This window comes from Mytilus edulis, unplaced genomic scaffold, assembly GCF_963676685.1.
Source record: "Mytilus edulis unplaced genomic scaffold, xbMytEdul2.2 SCAFFOLD_1060, whole genome shotgun sequence".
In the NCBI taxonomy this organism is placed as follows: Eukaryota; Metazoa; Mollusca; class Bivalvia; order Mytilida; family Mytilidae; genus Mytilus; species Mytilus edulis.
The window spans coordinates 595-19812 of NW_027267529.1; the positions used below are offsets into that span (position 1 = coordinate 595).

A 19218-nucleotide genomic window follows, 5' to 3' on the forward strand; every position below is an offset into this window, starting at 1 on the left:
TGTTTATTGTTTAACATTTGGTAATGTCCTATGCTGCTGCACATCATTTTGGTGTTATTGTTTCCTTTAGTATCAAAATTAGCCACAGTCATGAGACGCATTTAAACTATAAAAAAAAATAAACACTGAGCAAAACGAACCCCGCAATAAGCAATGGCTGATATCCGGTGCTAAAAAATTATATGCAATTCCGTCATGCGTTCCAATATACCTATCATTGACATTTCGACCCAAAATTAAAAAAAATGTTCACATAATAAAATAAAACATAAGTTGTCGACATAGGAATTTGAATATCCCTATTGTAATTTTAGGCAGTGATTGTTAAAAACACTGTTTTGAAAACAATGACAGAGACGTCCTTGCATACACTAATGCATATCTTCATGGTGTGTACTGAATTATAGAACTATGACTGATGCAGGGCGATACATGCAGTATTTATCCAACATTATCTTAAACCTTTTGCATCATATTTACCTATGTGCTAGCTCATGAGCAGCAATTGTTTGTGATATAAAATTGAAATCTTCCTCTACTATAGAAACACTTTGATCTGTGCACATTGCTCCAAGATAAGCATAGCCTGAAACAATATGAACTCTCTTTATATAAAATGGTGACAAAATTCCTATTAAAATACAGGGCACTTGTTTAAGCATCACTTACATTTGTCCATTATCTAGCATATTCTTCATTAGAAATTGCCTGTACCAAGTGAGGAGTATGACCATTGTTTTCCATTCGTTTGATGTGTTTGAGCATCTGACTTTGCTGTTTGAGTTGAGAAGGGACTTTCCGTTTTTCAATTTCCTTTGAGGTTGGTAATTTTATTCCTACTTTTTATCATGTTGAACATGGAATGTACGTACACTTTAATTTTTTTTTTTTTCACGTAAGGTTTGAATTATTTCCCGAGGTGCTTGTAAAGTTTTGAGATCTTCAATTCTTAAATATTCTTACCTGTAGCATTACTGCTGTCCAGCAAAGTAATATCATGTCTGAATATAAATTATATACAAGGATAAAATATCTGAAGTAATGGCAGTTATTTCAAATTCTGAAATATATCCCCTACATGCCAAGCATTAATTCTGTAATTTTATTTAGCTAAAAAAATCAAATTGTGGTTTAAAGCTTATATTTTTTTTCAGTTTTTTTAATATTAAATAGTTTGGCATAGAGTATCACTGAAGAGACATATAATGTCGTAACGCATATCTGGTGCAGTGATATGGTACCGATAATCGTATTCTAATGTAATCATATCATGGTTAAATAAAACATTACGTTTTTGCTTTAAACTTACTTTAAAAAATAAAATGTCAACACTTAGACAACATACACTGTTATATATTGAGCCGACTTTTGTGAATTTGACAATTTTTTCTAAACAAAATGTGTTCGTTCTTATTATCTTATCTTCCACATTGGACTACAGTTTTTGGTACATATCTTAAGTTAAGAAAAATCTCATTAACACAATCAAGACCTACATTTACCCTCAATTTTATTGTGATTGTTCGTGTTGCATAATTTTTAGTTTAACATGTAGTACATTGTACGCAGTAGACTCGTTTCTGTCTATTTATTCCTGTTAACGTTTGTGTAAAATGTGTTTTTGTCCATTGCATTACAAAACTACATTAAAAACTCTATTCACATCGTTTCATCGAAATTTGCTAGCAAATTAAACAAAATTTCGTTTTGAATTTTCCTCAGAGTTCAGTAAAGGTAAACACCGATTCAAACAAAAAATTCTCTGAAACTGACATTATCAAGATGCTTGATTTTTTTTATTGACAACATATGTGTTACATTTGGATGACGTGGTTTTCAACAGACTGTCGGCATTCCAATGGGAACCAATTGTGCCCCTCTTATTGCCGACTTGTTTATTTTTTTTTGTATTTGATGCTGACTTCCTATAGGAACTTTTAAGGAAGAAAAATAAGAAGTTAGCAATATCCTGTAACTTTACTTTCCGCTATATAGATGATGTTTTCTCATTAAATAATTCCAAATTTGGCGAATATGTTGCACGCATCTATCCTATCGAACTAGAGATAAAGGATACAGTAGATACAGTTAAGTCGGCCTCATATCATGACTTACATCTAGAAATTGACAATGCGGGTCGGTTTGAAAACTTTACGACAAAAGAGATGATTACAGCTTCCCAATTGTGAACTTTTCCATTTCTAAGTAGCATCATTCTAGCAGCGCCTGTATACGAAGTATATATATCTCTCAATTGATACGATATTCCTGCGCTTGTATTTCCTATTATAATTTCCTTGGTAGAGAGTTGTTGCATACAATGATGCTATTAAAACCAAGAGTTCAGATGATGAAGTTGAAATCATCCCTTCGTAAATTACGGACGCCATCACGAGTTGGTTGACCGTTAAGGTATACCGTTTCACAGATGATATCGGATATGTTTTACGTTGTAACAACAATTCCCTTCCCTTTTCATGAATGTGACGTACGCGAATTAGACTGTTTACAGGATTTGTAATAACATGAACAACACGACGGGTGCCACATGTAGAGCACGATCAGCTTACCCTCCCGGAGCACCTGTGATCACCCAGATTTTGGTGGGGTTCGTGATGCTCAGTATTTAGTGTTCTATGTTGTTTCTTCAGACTTGTGTTACATGACTTTTCTGATTGTCTTTTTTTTTCATTTTTAGCCATGGCGTTGTCAGTTTATTTTTGATTTATGAGTTTTACTGTTCTTTTGGTATCTTTTGTCCCTTTTTTGTAATTGTACAAATGTTGTTACACTCATGCGTGTTTTTTTTCGGAAGCAAGTCATCCTTTTTAAATTCCATTCACAAAAATGTCTTTGATTGACTAACTTATTTTGTTGAATACAATTATTCATAATCAAATTTAAAAAACAACAACACATACCTAGTAAAAAGCATGGCATGGTCATGCGGCGGTATTGCTGATCCTTGTGTTTGAATCCAGTTCTGAAATGCTGCTAGCGTTGTACCGGAATCTAATGTGCATCGAGATGACGACTGACAATCTGTGTTATTTTCGATGAATTGAGCTGAGGCAGCATCCTAGAAAGTTTCATAATGCATTATTAAGATTTATTTATAGAAATGTTGGTATTTAATCACTACTTTCAGCACTGTTGGTTGTTGCGTAATAGTCAGTTGTAATTGGTTGGAGCCGAAGTTCATTAAGTGACTCAAATATTACATTAAAGAGGTGATATGACTGACAATAAATTAACAATCCCCAAATAACATTAGTGAATGCCCACTAATCATATAGTTATATTGTATTTCAATTAAAGGCTACGTGTACATGTATGTAAAAACATTTAAAAAAAGAAGAATATTAAAGGGATAATTCGCGATTTTTCACTTTTCATCTTATTATGTTCATAATACCATAAAGAACATATTCACCAAGTTTTATTTTGATATGAAATCTAATAAAGAAGAAAATTGGGAATTATTAATTTTATTTTTTGAAACTTCCTGACTTATGTGACGTAGTTTAAGTCTTTGATGCATGCCGGGAGTGAAAATATCTCATTTAAGTCTTGTTCGTTAACCATCTAATAACCCGATTTAACGCGCATCGACGACTTTTGATGTAGCTATTAACCAACGAAAAATAAGTGATAGCCATGCAACTTTTAAAATAAGATCGTGTGGATTTTTTAAAACGAATTTTAATCATAAAAGTAAATCATACAATAGAACATTTTGATGATTATTTTTCTAAAAATACTTGAAACAAACATACGAAACTGACATGATCGATAGTGTATTAAAAATACATGTTTGTATTCTGACCTTTTTGCTTCATCCAGCAATCATTTTCACTTGCTTGTACGGTGGAAACAATAAAATGTGTATTGTTTTGTGACACCTAAAGAATGTGGAATGCGTAGTTTAACTCAAGGTAATTAAAAGATTAGGCATTATGTAATTCTAATCTTTTTATCCTCATTCAGTGAAATCTAGGCGTCACGGTTCACTGGCATTTCAGGTGTGAACAACATTTCGTATCAATTGTAAACGGGAGTCAGACAAAGTTTCAGACACATGAATGTAAAAAATAATAATTAAAATTAATTAACGGGAATAATAAGATCGCACAATAACTGGATAGCTGTTGTATATTTTTATATTTTGCATAAGATCACTTTTAATGAATTATGACTTTTGATTACTTTATTCACGATAAAATACTGAATTATTTTAATTGAAGAATTTATAAATAAAAATAGCCTTCTAAACACGAGTTTATGAACTAAAAATTGTACTATTTCAAATTAGGAACGGCAGCCTTAAATATTTCAAACAGATCATTAACAATTGCAATTATATAATTTAGTCCATCCAAAGTGATCTTTAATTACTTGAGGAATTAAACTGCTCATCAAAATATTTTAAATCTCACAACACATGAATACTTCAGATATTTGAAAACAGATGTTTAAAAAAATTGACAGGAAATTAAAGGATCTAATTGGAATGAAATCAACAAATTACGAACAGATATGCTTTTCAAGTGTGAAAAACATCAACAAAATTTATACATAATCGGGAATGTCCTTCTTAAAATACTCTTTGTCTCAAACCGTAACTATATATAATACTTTAGCTATTTGACCAACGATGTATTAAAAAAAATGAACGAATTAAATGTCATCTTTCCCTATTTTTAAATGTAATTATAAGTCTGTTTCAACTGGCAAGAATACCACTAAAACGGACAAGCAGTTTATTCTTTAAATTGCTGTCATTGAATATCAAGAGAGAAAATAAATCCCGAAATTGATTTGAAACTTTGATACTCTATAGTTTTCCTGGAAAATATTCACATCCCTCGGTATTAGTGTACTTCCAGTTGCGTATATATTACATGCATGTCGGAACAATTGTGATGATGGCGAATGTCTTCCTTTTTTCGAGAACCATCTAATTGATATATAAATGTCCATAACTTCGATGAGCCAAATAAAGTTATATATCGACCTGTTTTTAAATCTCTTCTTCTTCTTCTTTTGGTATACTACAGTCTATCGTCATTTGATGATTACATACTGTTGGCATACGTGGACTTGTCATTTTACAAAAATTTTACCCTAATTTACGCAAAATGTATGTTTCTTTCTTATGTTCTATGTATACATGTATATGTTTTAATTTGCGCTATAGGTCCGTAACTTATAATCCAGGCGTATTATACGAATGGTCGACAAGTGCGTACATTTTTTTAAATCAATATTTCTGGCCTTCACCATTGACAACGAGTATCTATTACATTTTACCAAATTTACCCTTGGAAAAAATACGTATATAAATTTTTATTTCATCAAATCTGTTTGGTTTTTTTTGGGTATTATTTATATTTTTATAAATAATTTTCTTTTCATCAGAAATGTTATTCATAAACAAGCGTATGAGTTTAGTAATATCACTTTCGGACACGTAACATAGAGATGTATATTATACACCTAATAGTTCAAAATGGAAAGTTATAAGTTATCGGCCGTGTACACTTATCAATACTCTAAGAAGTGAAACGATGCATGAATTTGCAAACTCGACAGGAAATCGCTTGAATACCTGGACGTGTCACCTCACACCCCCTACAATATCTTTGGGAGTAATACCTTTAGCCATGCGGGTGATCAGTGGAGCGAAGATCCTAATTTATTTGAATAAAGTTTATTACATAAAAGAATTATGAACTAATTAGATTTCCGAAAACAATTCAAGTTTCACGGAAGACTTATTTATGATTTGAAATTTTGACTTTTTCACTATTAAATTCCTATATTATCAGTCTAAAAATAACAGATCATGGTTATTTAAAAAAAAGAAGAACAATTTCCGTATCAAGTTAGTTAACTAGTTAACTAGTCGGATAAAACAACCGTACGATTGACGAGATATCGACACGCAATTACGACTACATCGGGTTACTGTAGTTTTGGTCCTTAGACATATCGTGACTGCAAATCGGAGAAGGTGACAAAATGGCTGACCGCAGAGAATTGATACTCTAAATTTAAAATCGATGGTGATCTCTTATATAGCAGAATAAAACTTTAATACCTATGAATTTGAGCATTTTTATACAGAATAAACATAATATCAATTTTTGATTTTTTTGCGAAGTTTCCCTTTAATTTTAAACAAAATATAACATCAAAGCATTATATTTTTACCTACCATAAGGTGGTGATGTTGGAAGATTTTTTTTTAAATGCTTACCATCAACGTCAATATTGTTTACGACAATTATATATTTATACAAAAAAAAATACCTGTAAAATATAGAGTCCCGCAGTTTTAATATCCATGGTGAAGGATACGCCTGGAATATTCTTATATCGAAGATCAATCTACAAAAACAAAAGTTCCAATTAAAGAAATAAATCATATGGTAATTTTTAAAACTTGTTAACATATTTCCATTGATCCAAATTGAACAATCAGCACGTTATTTAAATTCTGATAAGGGACTTTTCGTTAAGAATTCCCCCGGAGTTCGGTATTTCTAATATTTCACTTTCTTTCTGAAGTACCATGCAAGTCTAGCAAAACGCAACTAATGTATTAAAGGCTATCACAATTGAAACAGCAGTATCGCCTTAACATATAAAAAGGGCGTTATTCGTTCAAGACAAAGATCGCAATGTCAATATGTTGATAAATAAATAGTTATTGTCAATATCTGTTCCGTTCATTAAGAATGATAAATCGGGAAAATTGCAAATTATTAATCTGTAAGTAAGAAGTTCAAAAGTTCTGCTGTATACATAAATCTTGGTTCTAAATGAAAAACCTATACAATTATTTTACTTACGCCCTTCATCATGTATGCATAAAATTGTCTTATTGCATCCATTGCTGCATTTACATCGTTATTCTTCTCAGTCAGCCAACTGTGAATAGACATAACAAGACTATACTGCTAAGTGTAAGTTTGTATTTAATCGACGTGTTGAAGTTAAAGAAAAGACATGTGAAGACTATTTTTTCAAATGTGTATATCGGAGCACCTGAGATCACTCCCAGTTTTTGGTTGGGTTCGTGTTATTTTAGTCTTTAGTTTTCTATGTTGTGTCTTCTATTTTATTATTTGTTTGTTTGTCTTTTTATTTTTAGTCATGGCGTTGTCAGTTGATTTTCAATCTATGATTTTGGCTGTCCCTCTGGTATCTTTTGTTCCTCTTTTAAGTAAAAAAATGAAAATACCACAATTTTGTCTTGCCAGAATGGTACTCCTGGTTTCATCTGCTATATTCTTCAGAAAAATGTCTGTTCTAAGTAAGGTAAATAACGATGGTTTTCCACTTGTAGTTCCGTTAATTGATATGGTCTAGCTTTAGGTAATGACACATTTTAGTGAATTTATTCATCTTATTTTCAATTTACCATTGGGGTCAGTATATTTTAGTCGATGTTTTTGGATAGTGGATTTTCTTAGAGACTATGAACATTCATTATAGCCGCCGACGCCACTGGGAACAGCACATATTAGTGTCATGTTGTTTCAGCTGTATTTACCAATCGTCAAGTCGAAGGGGATAATAAGGTTGAATAGAAGTAATAAACTCATAATCCAATAAATCATATGTTATAGATTAAGTTTTGGTACAGCATTGTCTCATAATTGTTAGTTAAGAGTGGTCATTATATTTTGTAATTATACTACAGTACAACACGTAATTTTTCTTATCAAGTGGTGAGAAGTTCTGAAAGTTTTTGAAGATTCTGAGATAAAAATTTGTAAAATGTGTATAGACATTTTGCATATATATGTTTCGGTATATCCATGAATAGGGTGATGCTTTTGTTTTACTTTTTACATGAGTAAAACATGTGATGCATTTTGTTCTAATGAGAGATACCAATATATAGAAGAACAGTTATAATATTAAGTCGTTTTTAAACATTCATCTCATTCATTACACTCAATTTATTAAATTATTCACATTTCAAATCGCATTCACACAATACTTTGACAAAACGTCAACAGACTATCATTTTCATTTCCTATCGGTATTATATGTAGAAAAGAACGATATTTTTCTCACTTCATCTATGTATATGGGCAAGCCGTGTGAATTTTTGAGCTTTTCTAATAACGTTTCTGTCATACTATTCTGTTCATTCGGATTTATGTAGGGCTACATATAATATAATATGGACAGGCCAACAGAGTAGAGAATGATGATAAAAATAAATAATGAATAGATAAAATGTAAACAATACAGATCGCTTTGGTGCAAAGAAACAGAGAATAACTGTCGAAAATAAGAAGTAGATAACCAAACATTCATTACAGAAATGTACAGAATACAGAAATCTCATAATTATAGAAAAAAAGTAAAAGTAAATTTTTGATAAATATTAGTTGGTATTGTTCACGACAAAAAGAAATGAATTAGTTCATATTTAAAGAATACAGATACGAAGGACACCTTACCCCCAAACCCTACCCCAACCAGACTCTTATACATTCCATACTCACAATTGATACGCACTATAATCTACCACCATCAACAGTTCTATCTGATAGTTCCCTGTTGCTCTCTTTTTCCTACTCGCATTGTTATGAGGCACTTTATTTTCTGTACAATAAAGAAAATGGTGAGGTCATTTGTAAGTTTTGAAATTTCTTAAATGTATATTATATCATTGTTTAGCTGAAACTATAAATATTAAGATTGTTTTCTTCCATAACATCTAAATTGCTAGCTATATTATAAATCTTATTTTGTTAGTTAAGCATATTGATATATTTCGATTTAATCAATTTTTTTAAAGTTATAGTTTTTTTTTTTTTTTTTCGTACTTTATTATATTCTTCAAAATGATAACTAATAGATTTTATTACACAAATTCGTTTGCTCAATATGCCATGATTATAATTTGTTGAACTTACCAGAAATCGGTATATTCCAATCAAAAACTTGAACTTCCGGTACAATGATTGAATGATCTCCATTTGAAGATGACTGAAGAATATGTAACTGTCCATCTATATGAAATGTTCCGAACTAAGAAAGGGGAAAACAGAAATTCTTATTTACTGCTAACTTTATATTGGGGATAGAAAAACATCATCAAAGATACCGGGTTTATAGTTGTGTACGCCGTATGGGCGGTTCATCAAAAAGGAACCATTTGTAGAACATCTCTGGATCTGTGCCAAGGAGTCAGCACTATTATTATGACATGCGTGTTCATTTCGGGGCCGTTTGAAGCCAACTGTATATACAGTAAGTGTATTTTTTTCTCATTGTTGATTACCGCACGTTTACCTATTAGTACTAACCTCAACGTTATTTGAACCTTGATGGATATTTGACTCATTAGAATTTATACCATATCGCCTTATTTTCATATTTAGTTATTTTTTATTTATTTTTTATTTATTTTTCTATTCTTCATATTTTGGCTCATTTTCCAATTTTCTTTAATTGTAACTCCCAAATTTTTCTCATCTTTTGTCATCATTATTTTCCCTGTAAACCAATCAGATTCTAAACAAAGCTTAATCTTAATATTTGAAATTGGTTTATTATAGAAAACTGTTTGGAAACTTAGAAAAATACGAATAAAACACTAACTAAGCCATTTACAACGAACTTTATCATAAAATGTTAATGGATGGCATAATGTTGTTCAACGAAAACAGAAGTGAAATAAATACAGATTTATTTAATAGTTACAGTCTTTGGTTTTCTATATTGTGTTTGGTGCAATTGTTTATCATTCGCTCTTTTTTATTTAAGAATGGCGTCGTCAGTGTATACCGACTTTTACAAAGTGTGTAAGTACTTTGCAAAATCGTGTTAATCGTTAGTCACGTTTTATATTTATAAGTTAAATGGAATTATAAAATATACCATCTATTTAGCAGATTTTACGAACAATCTACCTCGATTTGTATGAAACTATTACACATACCAGAAAATAGGTTTCAATCACAGCTGTGCTCTTTAATCGTATTAACTTCTCTGCTTGAAATAGACATTCTTTGGTAACGCATTGATAAAACTGGGTCGGTACCTGTAAAGAAAATCAGATTTGAAATAAAATGAATGAGTACAAGTTTGGGATTAATGTATTTAAAAAAAAAAAAAGCACTGTTCAGTTGATAATATAGTATGAGGCGAAAATACGACTCCTTTCTATCTTTTGGCATCTTTAATATGTGCCTAGAATGAATTAAAGAAAAACAAAAAAACTTTGAAAGTCGAATACGAATAAAAATTAATACGAGAACTAGAAACATTCAATTAAACATTTTTGTGTTCATTTTTATGAAATTAAGATATCTCTAAGAACTTAACAAATGTTTTATAAATAGAAGATAAGTACGACTGTTCGCGTTGCCCTTAAGTCTTGCAGGTCTTATGTACAAATCAGGTGTCTGTTGATTATCGTTGTCTGTTTTCCCTTATACAAAGATCAGCTGAGAAACCGTGTATTCTATAACATTGATGACCTTACATTTCAGGTTTACCAATCCACAAAGAATTAAAGAACATAATCTTGTTCAAATATACTGAGTAATACACGTTAAAAAATATACATTTTGATATTTAGAATTATTTTTAATGGATAACTAAAACTCGTTAAATGAATTGTTTAGATATAAATGCATCACTTGTTACCTAATACAATTTCAAAAATATAGAAATAATGATTTAATAATTGATTTATTCAGTAAAAAACATTAACATTATGAATTAGTTTTTCTGTAAAACTAATTTATTTCTTCTTATGTTCAATAGAAGTAATAGTTCATTTTCTGAATATCAAAATTACAAATATGTGTTGCCTCCTTTTATCCTCAGTATATATAAAATCTTTTTGGTAAACTTATTTATGGGGCACGACTGTTAAATCTATCAATGTCAGACCCATACACAAATCAACAAAAGAAGCATTACTATTTTTTTGTAACATTAATCTAACATTTAACTAATTTAAAAGCTTTCACTAGGGGATACCAACTACGAAACAAGTCACAGTTCATTATCATATACAGTTAGTGGTATGTAGGTGTTCGTTCACGTTTGACTTCCTTCTTCACCCAGGCGTTAATTTAATAAGTGACAATTTCTTTACAATGTCGTGAAGATATAAATTCATGATAATATATATGACGTGATTTTATTTGAGTTTTTGAATGATAATTATTTTCTTTTTAAATTTCATAATTCCAAACCATTCAACATTTATTTTTTGCACTAGGTACATTTATAAGCTGTTCGAATTCATGGAAATAACCTATGGCCCGGTCACAAAATGATTTAAACAAAATCAATCGCACCAACATTAATCCCATTAAATCCAAGTGCATTTTAGTATAAATAGGTTTCTTAAGGTTCTTGGATGAAAGAAGTGTATGTGATAATAGTGTTTTAAATGTTACTGTTATTTTTGTTTATTATCAATTGTTTCATTAATGGCTAAAAATAAAAAGACAAACAGACAAATAATAATAATACTAAAAAAACAACATAGAAAACTAAAGACTAAGCAACAGGAAAACTCCAAAAACTGGTGGTGATCTCAGGTGCTCCGGAAGGGAAAGCAGATTCTGCTCTACATGAGGCACTCGTCTTGTTGATAAAGCTTAATATACTGTATAGACATCCATCTACTGTATGACACTGTTTGATTGATTTCATTGTTGGGATGTTGTCCCATTGACGCATATCCCATTATCTCATTTTTTTTATTTTCAGTTGTCTTATAATCTTTGAATTTATTGAGTATGAAGATGATTTCACTAAATAGAAAATTAAAACTAGGAAGAATAAAAAATATCGTCGATTACATTTGTTTTAATGTTGAAAGATTACAATACCCTATCGTTAAAAATCAATAATAGTTCATTCCTACATAGCAGTGCTGACTACAGAGCTGGTAAAACCCGGACATCAAAGATTACATCGACTGTGGCTAAATTACAAGGTGACAAAGTACCAGAGAAAGTCACAGATTCAACAACGACTAACAAAAATGACAAGCCTTTGCATTGCCGATTTGTTTGTGTGTGTTCAATACCTGTGCGACGCAAGGCCTGAATATTTAAAAAGGAGGGGTTCTCGGGTAACCATAGCAAGTCAGTTTTTACAGCCGCCTAGACTATGCGTTCTATGTGACAGTGCTTTGACATTTGTTTACAGGTCTCAATTATAGGTGATTGATGATGTATTTCATTCTGCTAGGTTTTTTTGTTGCTATGTCTGTAATCCTTTTTTATATAAAACGTATCAACTTTTAACAAGAGTTAAAACAAGTTTTTTTTTCGTCTTAACCGATTGCCATAAAAAGTTATCGTTCCTAGAAATATATCATATTATGTTTGAACAATTAATTAGAAATAAATAATGTGTGAACCTTAACGAAAATACATCAAACCACAATAAAATAATGATCTAAATTGATTATGCATTGTATATATACATTGTTACATGTACAATTTGATTATTTGGTGTCGATAAAATAGACATCTGCAGGTTTTAATAATTTATGCATATACGTCAGACACACCGGTGTGGGTGTATATCATTCTACTTTTTCCTTTATTTATTCATCCTTGAATTATTACCGTCAAACCATTAGAAAGCAATATATACTCTTTAAAGCAATTTCTAAATGAGATTTTGTAATAAGAGCCTTGAACAGAAATAGATTGATACAGATAGATTGAAACAGCTCTTTCGAATCGAAATCATAACTGACTGTATTTTGTTATTTTTTTATAGAGTATTTATGTAAATACTCTTTATGTATTACATAATTGCAACTTATTAATTTATTGCGTATTAAGTAGATTTGAAATTTATTTTACCTTTTAAGCTTATTTTATTCAAGCGTTACTGATGAGACTTTGAAGGACTAAACGCGTGTCTAGAGTACATTTTAATCCTGGTTTTCAAAACTGTTTAATGACTAAGACATTATGATAGTCATAGAAAATGTCATAGTCGTAATATATGTGTTCGAAAGTGTCCTAATGTACGATAATTCGAAAATTTTGTCGTAAACTTAAGACACCTCGTGACATTACTTATTTCATTGTTTCCTGTTTGGTATGTGTTACTTTTTAAACCAGTGTCGGGTCCAGGGTCCCCCTATATACTTAGTATGAAATTGGTTATAGATCATTAATACTGGATATAAAGCCCATTTTCAAACCAGTGTCAGATCCAGGGTCCCCCTACATATATTTAGCTACGCTCCCCCCTTTTTCAAAAACTCCGGTCTCCCTAAATATCAATTATAATATCAAGTATAACATCCGCGGTATATCTTCAATAACCGGTAATTACAGCGCCTTCAAAAATCCTGGATCGTCCCTAAAAACCTTTAAACATACCTTTGGTTTACTGTAGTTGTTGTAAAGTTGTCCATTGGTGTACAGTGGAAAGTTTTGATCTTTGTTGTCATGTTTTTCTACTTCAAATGATTGGTGGAAATCATCATTCCGTATGGTTATATGTAACTTATCAGGCAGATCAGTGTGTCTCTTATATCTTTCGTGATTCGATGAAAACGATGAAACTTCAATTTGGACTAGATCTGAAATCATGATTTTAAAATATTTTCAAAATTTTCAAAATTTTCAAAATTTTCAACTTGATCAATTTAACAATAAGAACATCTGGTGTGATTGCCAATGAGACAACTATTCGCCAAAGTTCAAATGAAGTGGATGTACACAATTAGAAACAACAGAAAGACCTTCAACAATGAGATAAATCAATATCGTATAGTTGGCTATAAAAGGTCCCTACTTGAAATATGAAACAGTTAAATTCAGAAAACCAACAGCTTAATTTATAACTAAACAGTTTACGAAAAACAAAAATCACAAACATAAACAAACGACAAACACTGAATTACAGGCTCTTGGCTTGGGGCAGGTACATTTATAAAGGAATAGTTTATATCTATTGATCGTTTATTATTATATTTTGTATTTCAACATACGTATTACTAAATTAAATTTACGAAAGTAATTACATAAAAACTTGTACCTGTGTATCTTGATTGATTGATTGGTGTTTAACGCCACTACTGTACTTCTTTGTGGTAGTCAGTTTTAGGGAGTAGAGAAAGGACAGAAGAGAACAACAGACCTTCGGTAGAAAAATAACAATCCTTGTCGATGAAGATTGCAGTCGTGCAGAATTCAAAGTAATGACATCACTGTTGACAGGCTATTGATACAGTAATTTGAATTCTGAGATTGTCTTGAAACAATAGTCACAGTGTAGATACTATTCTGTACGCTATCCGGAAGTCGCGATTTTCGAAGCGAGAACTTTTTGGATCACATTTTAAATTTGATGGGTATACTGAATTAAACGGTAAGTTGGTCATCTGTACATTGCTTAATGATTAATTCAGCCGACATCGATATTCTCAAATGGTTTAGAATTAAATTCCGCACATTCAATATTCGTGTCTTTGCCTTAATCAAGAGATTTTCAAGTGCATCACTATGAAAAATCAGTCGGCGAACCTAAAAACAATCTTTTTGCCCTCGTAGTGTACAAATTAACGTAAAAACCAGACTTAATTAACTCAATGACGTATATTTCAAGTGGTGGTAAAAGTTTCAACCAGATCTTTGAAGCCAGAAATAAGAAAATTACACTTGTTTGAATTTCTAACTGTACGATAAGTCTCGCTTGTTTATTTTAAAACTGTATGATCAGTCTTTATGTCACTGTATTCTAGTGGTGATGTCAAAGTTATTTACGATACATTAGAAGGTGGCATTTTTCTAAATAACACAAATATATTTCAATACATTCACATCCTGAAAACTTATGAAACATGTTTTAGCTTGATAGGGTGTACTCGACTTACTACATTAAGTATAAGGATGTTTAAATGTTGCTAAAATAAGAGGAAGGTTTGATGTAAACTAGTATATAAGTTTCAGAAATGTCCTCCGTTATACTTAAAATTGCACAAACACACAGATTTAGTTGTTATATAATAATATAATGCATGTATTTACACACATTCGAGGCCGTACTTGATCACAGTTCCTTCACTTTGTTTAAGATGTAGAGCTATATAAAAAAGATGTGGTATGATTGCCAATGAGACAACTATCCACAAAAGACCAAAATGACAAAGACATTAACAACTATAGGTCACCGTACGGCCTTCAACAATGAGCAAAGCCCATACCGCATAGTGAGCTATAAAAGGCCTCGATAAGACAATGTAAAACAATTCAAACGAGAAAACTGTCTTTTGTGTCAATTGTACACCACTTTTTCAAGCGGGGGTTATAGTGATAAAGAAGTCCGTCTTTCCGTTCGTCCGTTGGACCGATACAATATGTTTCGCCGGTTTTGTAAGCGCATCTCCTCATAAACCACTTAATATACATTGGGGGTTCCGGCCATTTTTAAATGGAGAGGGGTCCAATCCATGAGAAAAGGGGATTCCAAATATATGTTTCCATACAAATGAATTGATAGTTAAAAAAGGGTTTCAAACTGCCGGGTCCCCTCTTTTTGAATCCGTCACTGATATAACTATTAATTAATCTTATTCGGATTCATAAATGATAATGACTGCATTGTGTACCGTCTATTTCGAATTTTAGTAAAAATCTTTTATGGGGTTACTTTATATAAGATACGGACTTGAACATTACATTATATGGGGGCACCCATCAGATATTTCCAACACCTCCTAAACCAATCATTAAAGTTTTCTGAAATTGCTCCATTTTTACTCGATTAATGCATTATGGACCTTCTAGTTCTGTAAACTTACCAAAATTATATCACATGAATTATCCCCCTACGCAAAGCTGTCTTTATCCTTTTTTTGTTATTTTAAAAGACAAGCTTGATTTATGTTATCATCAATTGGTCAACGGCGGACGGTGTAAATAATCTTTAAAAATGTAATATAGCTAAACAGATAACTGTAACGATACACTATTACAAAGTCCACAAGAGAATCATGTATTACTTTTTAGGCATTTGATTTTAAATAAAACTGATGGAACAAAAATACAATTATTTTGCCGTCTAAAAAATTCATCAGAAATATATTTGTATTGTCTGATGAAAGTAATTACACGTTATAGTTCCCTGGATAGTTCATAATATCACATATACACGTATATACCTTCAAATTGCTGTTGTTTTTTCTTCAAAATCACGACTGGTCATACAGTCAAAAAATCTGAAATCGCTTCTAGAATACAGTCAGTTCTAGACTGATCGTACAGTAATTTATTTTGGGATCCTCAAGGAAAACATATTTTTTATGGGAAATACGAATATTCTACTTAAATACGAAAAGAATATTGAAACAGTATATATTTAACTGTAAACTGATACAAATATTTGCAATAAAAGATTATTTGCTTTGTACTACGAGAGCAAAATTATCCATCGATTTCACTTTTTTCTACCAAGTTGATGTGATGCACACGTATATTTTATATTCTAATGCATGTTTTTATTACAGTTACTCATATTTATGATGCTATATATACCTTGAGATGTTCAAAGCACTTTGTAGATATAGGAGTAAACAAATGATGAGAATAGTATCTACACTGTGATAGTTTAAATTTATTGACTTTTAACAAATGTTTCTCCAAGGAATAATTATGTTCTCAGCAAACAAAATATTGCCAGTGCTTATAACACTGCAAATCTAAGTGAGCGAGTATGAGTTTGTTAATTCTGTAATTCAATATGTTAGATTCCAAATTCTCCCAAAAAAAAGTCAAATACTTCAAAACCAATGAATTTAATTATCGAGTCTTGCGAAAAGTTTCAACTTTTTAAATACAGATTGGAACTCAGTGATACAGCTAGTAAATAACACAAAACTACTTTCAATAAAATTAGAAACATTCTGTATGGCCACTAGAATAAAGAGTTTTGTTTTTATTAAGAAATAATAAAAAAAAGACCTTTTTGTCATTAAATAATGCAATACAATTAAAAAACACCCTAAAGTAATCTCCTTAAATACTCGTAGTTGAAACAGAACCTTGAACAGATGATGGAGGAAAATGTCCTTGCATGATAACAAATACCATGTTTTTATAAAAGGACATATAATACATTTATTGATTTATGGATTTTTGCAAGGTTGTTGGGGTCATTCAGATGATTTGGTATTATTGAGCAAGAAGCATGTCTTTTTAATGTTCAGCCCTTGAATGCACATTCCATTGAAAAGCATTCGAGTATTCATGAAATATTACAATCAATATTCCCCATCACGTGTAATAATGAATAATAAATTTCTTTAATTCAGATCAGTATGTTAAGTAAACGTAATTAGTTACATGAATAAGTTTTTAACCAGATGTCTTTAAATATTTGACGTAGTGTTTATTTATTTCCGATATGTTAATGTTTTACCTTAAACATGTACTTGAATAGAACAAAAAAGACAATAGATCAGACGAAATCTTCGTAGTACGAATTTCAGGCGCGGATCCAGCAATTTTAAAAAGGGTATTTTAATCTCTACCTCCAAAACACTTTGAAACGTACAAATTCTCAAAATGATAAAAAATATTTATAAATCGATAAAAAGGGTTTCAGCCACAGAACCCCCCCCCCCCCCCCCCCTTTCCCCTTTTTCCTTTCCCCAAAACCAAATAAAAGCACCATTGCTGTTTTGACAATACAGTCTTTTACTAGCATAATCATCCTTTTTTTGTATGAGTAACAATTAAATGAATGATGAATAAATAGTGTATGGTAGTGCAACCACATATACACAATATAATGAACATTATTGAGAATTAGAATAATGATTCAGTCAGCCAAATAGGTTTACGGTGCATTACCAGGTTTTAATTGTATATATAAAAGATAAGAGAATATAAATTCAAATATATCTTTATGTACAATGTTGCTTTTCTGTATCCAAAAAATAGTTTTTATGTTTACTTACCACTTTTTATGATAGGTAATGAAGTATGAAGTTGTAATGAACACACATATGAAATGGACAACAGAAATATACATTCTCCAACATTCATCTTTGACTTAAGGGTATAAATGATCAATTTTCAACACCATTTGTTTGTAACCTTGAACTCTATTGTATCATGTGACTGATTGATTTTAATATATTTCAAAAAACTAAATGTGTTTTCACAAAAAATATAATAAAGTTATTTAAATTCCCACCAGCAGTGTGCGATGATTACACTTTGATCAGGGGAAGGTATAGTGATGCGTGGTTTGTAATGGTGTTAAAATGGATGAATACATTCAGATACATTCTAACAGAAATTGTTTATAATAATAACTGACGATAGTTTTATACAGCGACATAAAAGAAAAACTTCCCAATTAGTATTTGAACTTTCTATAAACTTTATCATTAAAATATTGACATAAAACTACAAAAAAAAATAACCATTTGTTTTGTTGTCAATAATAAAGACCGTCTTTATAAATTCTCACAAATTAGCTTGACCGTTAGTGACCATAAAACTGTAAGATCACAGTTAACATCAAAATAATGAGAGTTTTATTTACATGTAATATGATCTGCAAATGTGTCATTCACCTATGAGGCTTAAAATCCGCGGTCCTTCTTTTTTTCTATTTCATAATTTTATTTGTGAAGTTTTCTTTATTCTTTTTCATTTTTTGTCCATTATTCTCCTTTCTTTATATTATAAGTTTTGCTCTTTATGTTGCATGTTTTTCGATTCGTCTGTAAACCCTTTAAAACCTTCATCTATCGATTCAATTAAAACATCATAGTAGTATGGAATATGAATACGGATCGTTCAAATAAATTGATTGATTGATTGGGGATTGCTTAACGACGTCCACATCAGCAGTTTTCAAAAAACAACGCAGAATGGCGATTTCTTGTTGGTATTTGGCATTATGTATATGCTCGTTTCGATAAATTAGTGAAATTTAAATCATTAATTATTATTTCCTCTGTTTACTTCTGTAAGAAAGGCATGGACAAGGAACCTTGAAGTAATTAGTCTTTGTGTATTTCATATTATAAAATAGGAGAAATAACATATATATTACATACACATATAGTTAACTATTGTGAATCTACATTTTTGAAATATGCTTCACACCGTCGAAAACAGCTTTCTATCTTTCTATAGAATGTCAGATCTTTATTGTTTAATACTGTAGAGTGTGTATTAAGTA

At 30.8% G+C, this 19218-nt stretch overlaps 1 protein-coding gene across 1 annotated transcript; it reads right to left on the reverse strand.

Annotated features, from left to right (window-relative positions):
* Nucleotides 1-480: 480 nt before the first annotated feature.
* LOC139505612 (uncharacterized) lies at nt 481-18198 on the reverse strand (the record flags this gene model as incomplete). Its single annotated transcript, XM_071295105.1, is given in 10 exon segments — nt 481-586; nt 964-1001; nt 2922-3079; nt 6313-6390; nt 6855-6933; nt 8526-8625; nt 8940-9054; nt 9968-10069; nt 13398-13600; nt 17981-18198. Coding segments are annotated over 10 exon segments (1067 nt in total), but the record flags the coding sequence as incomplete, so codon positions are not given.
* Nucleotides 18199-19218: the final 1020 nt, after the last annotated feature.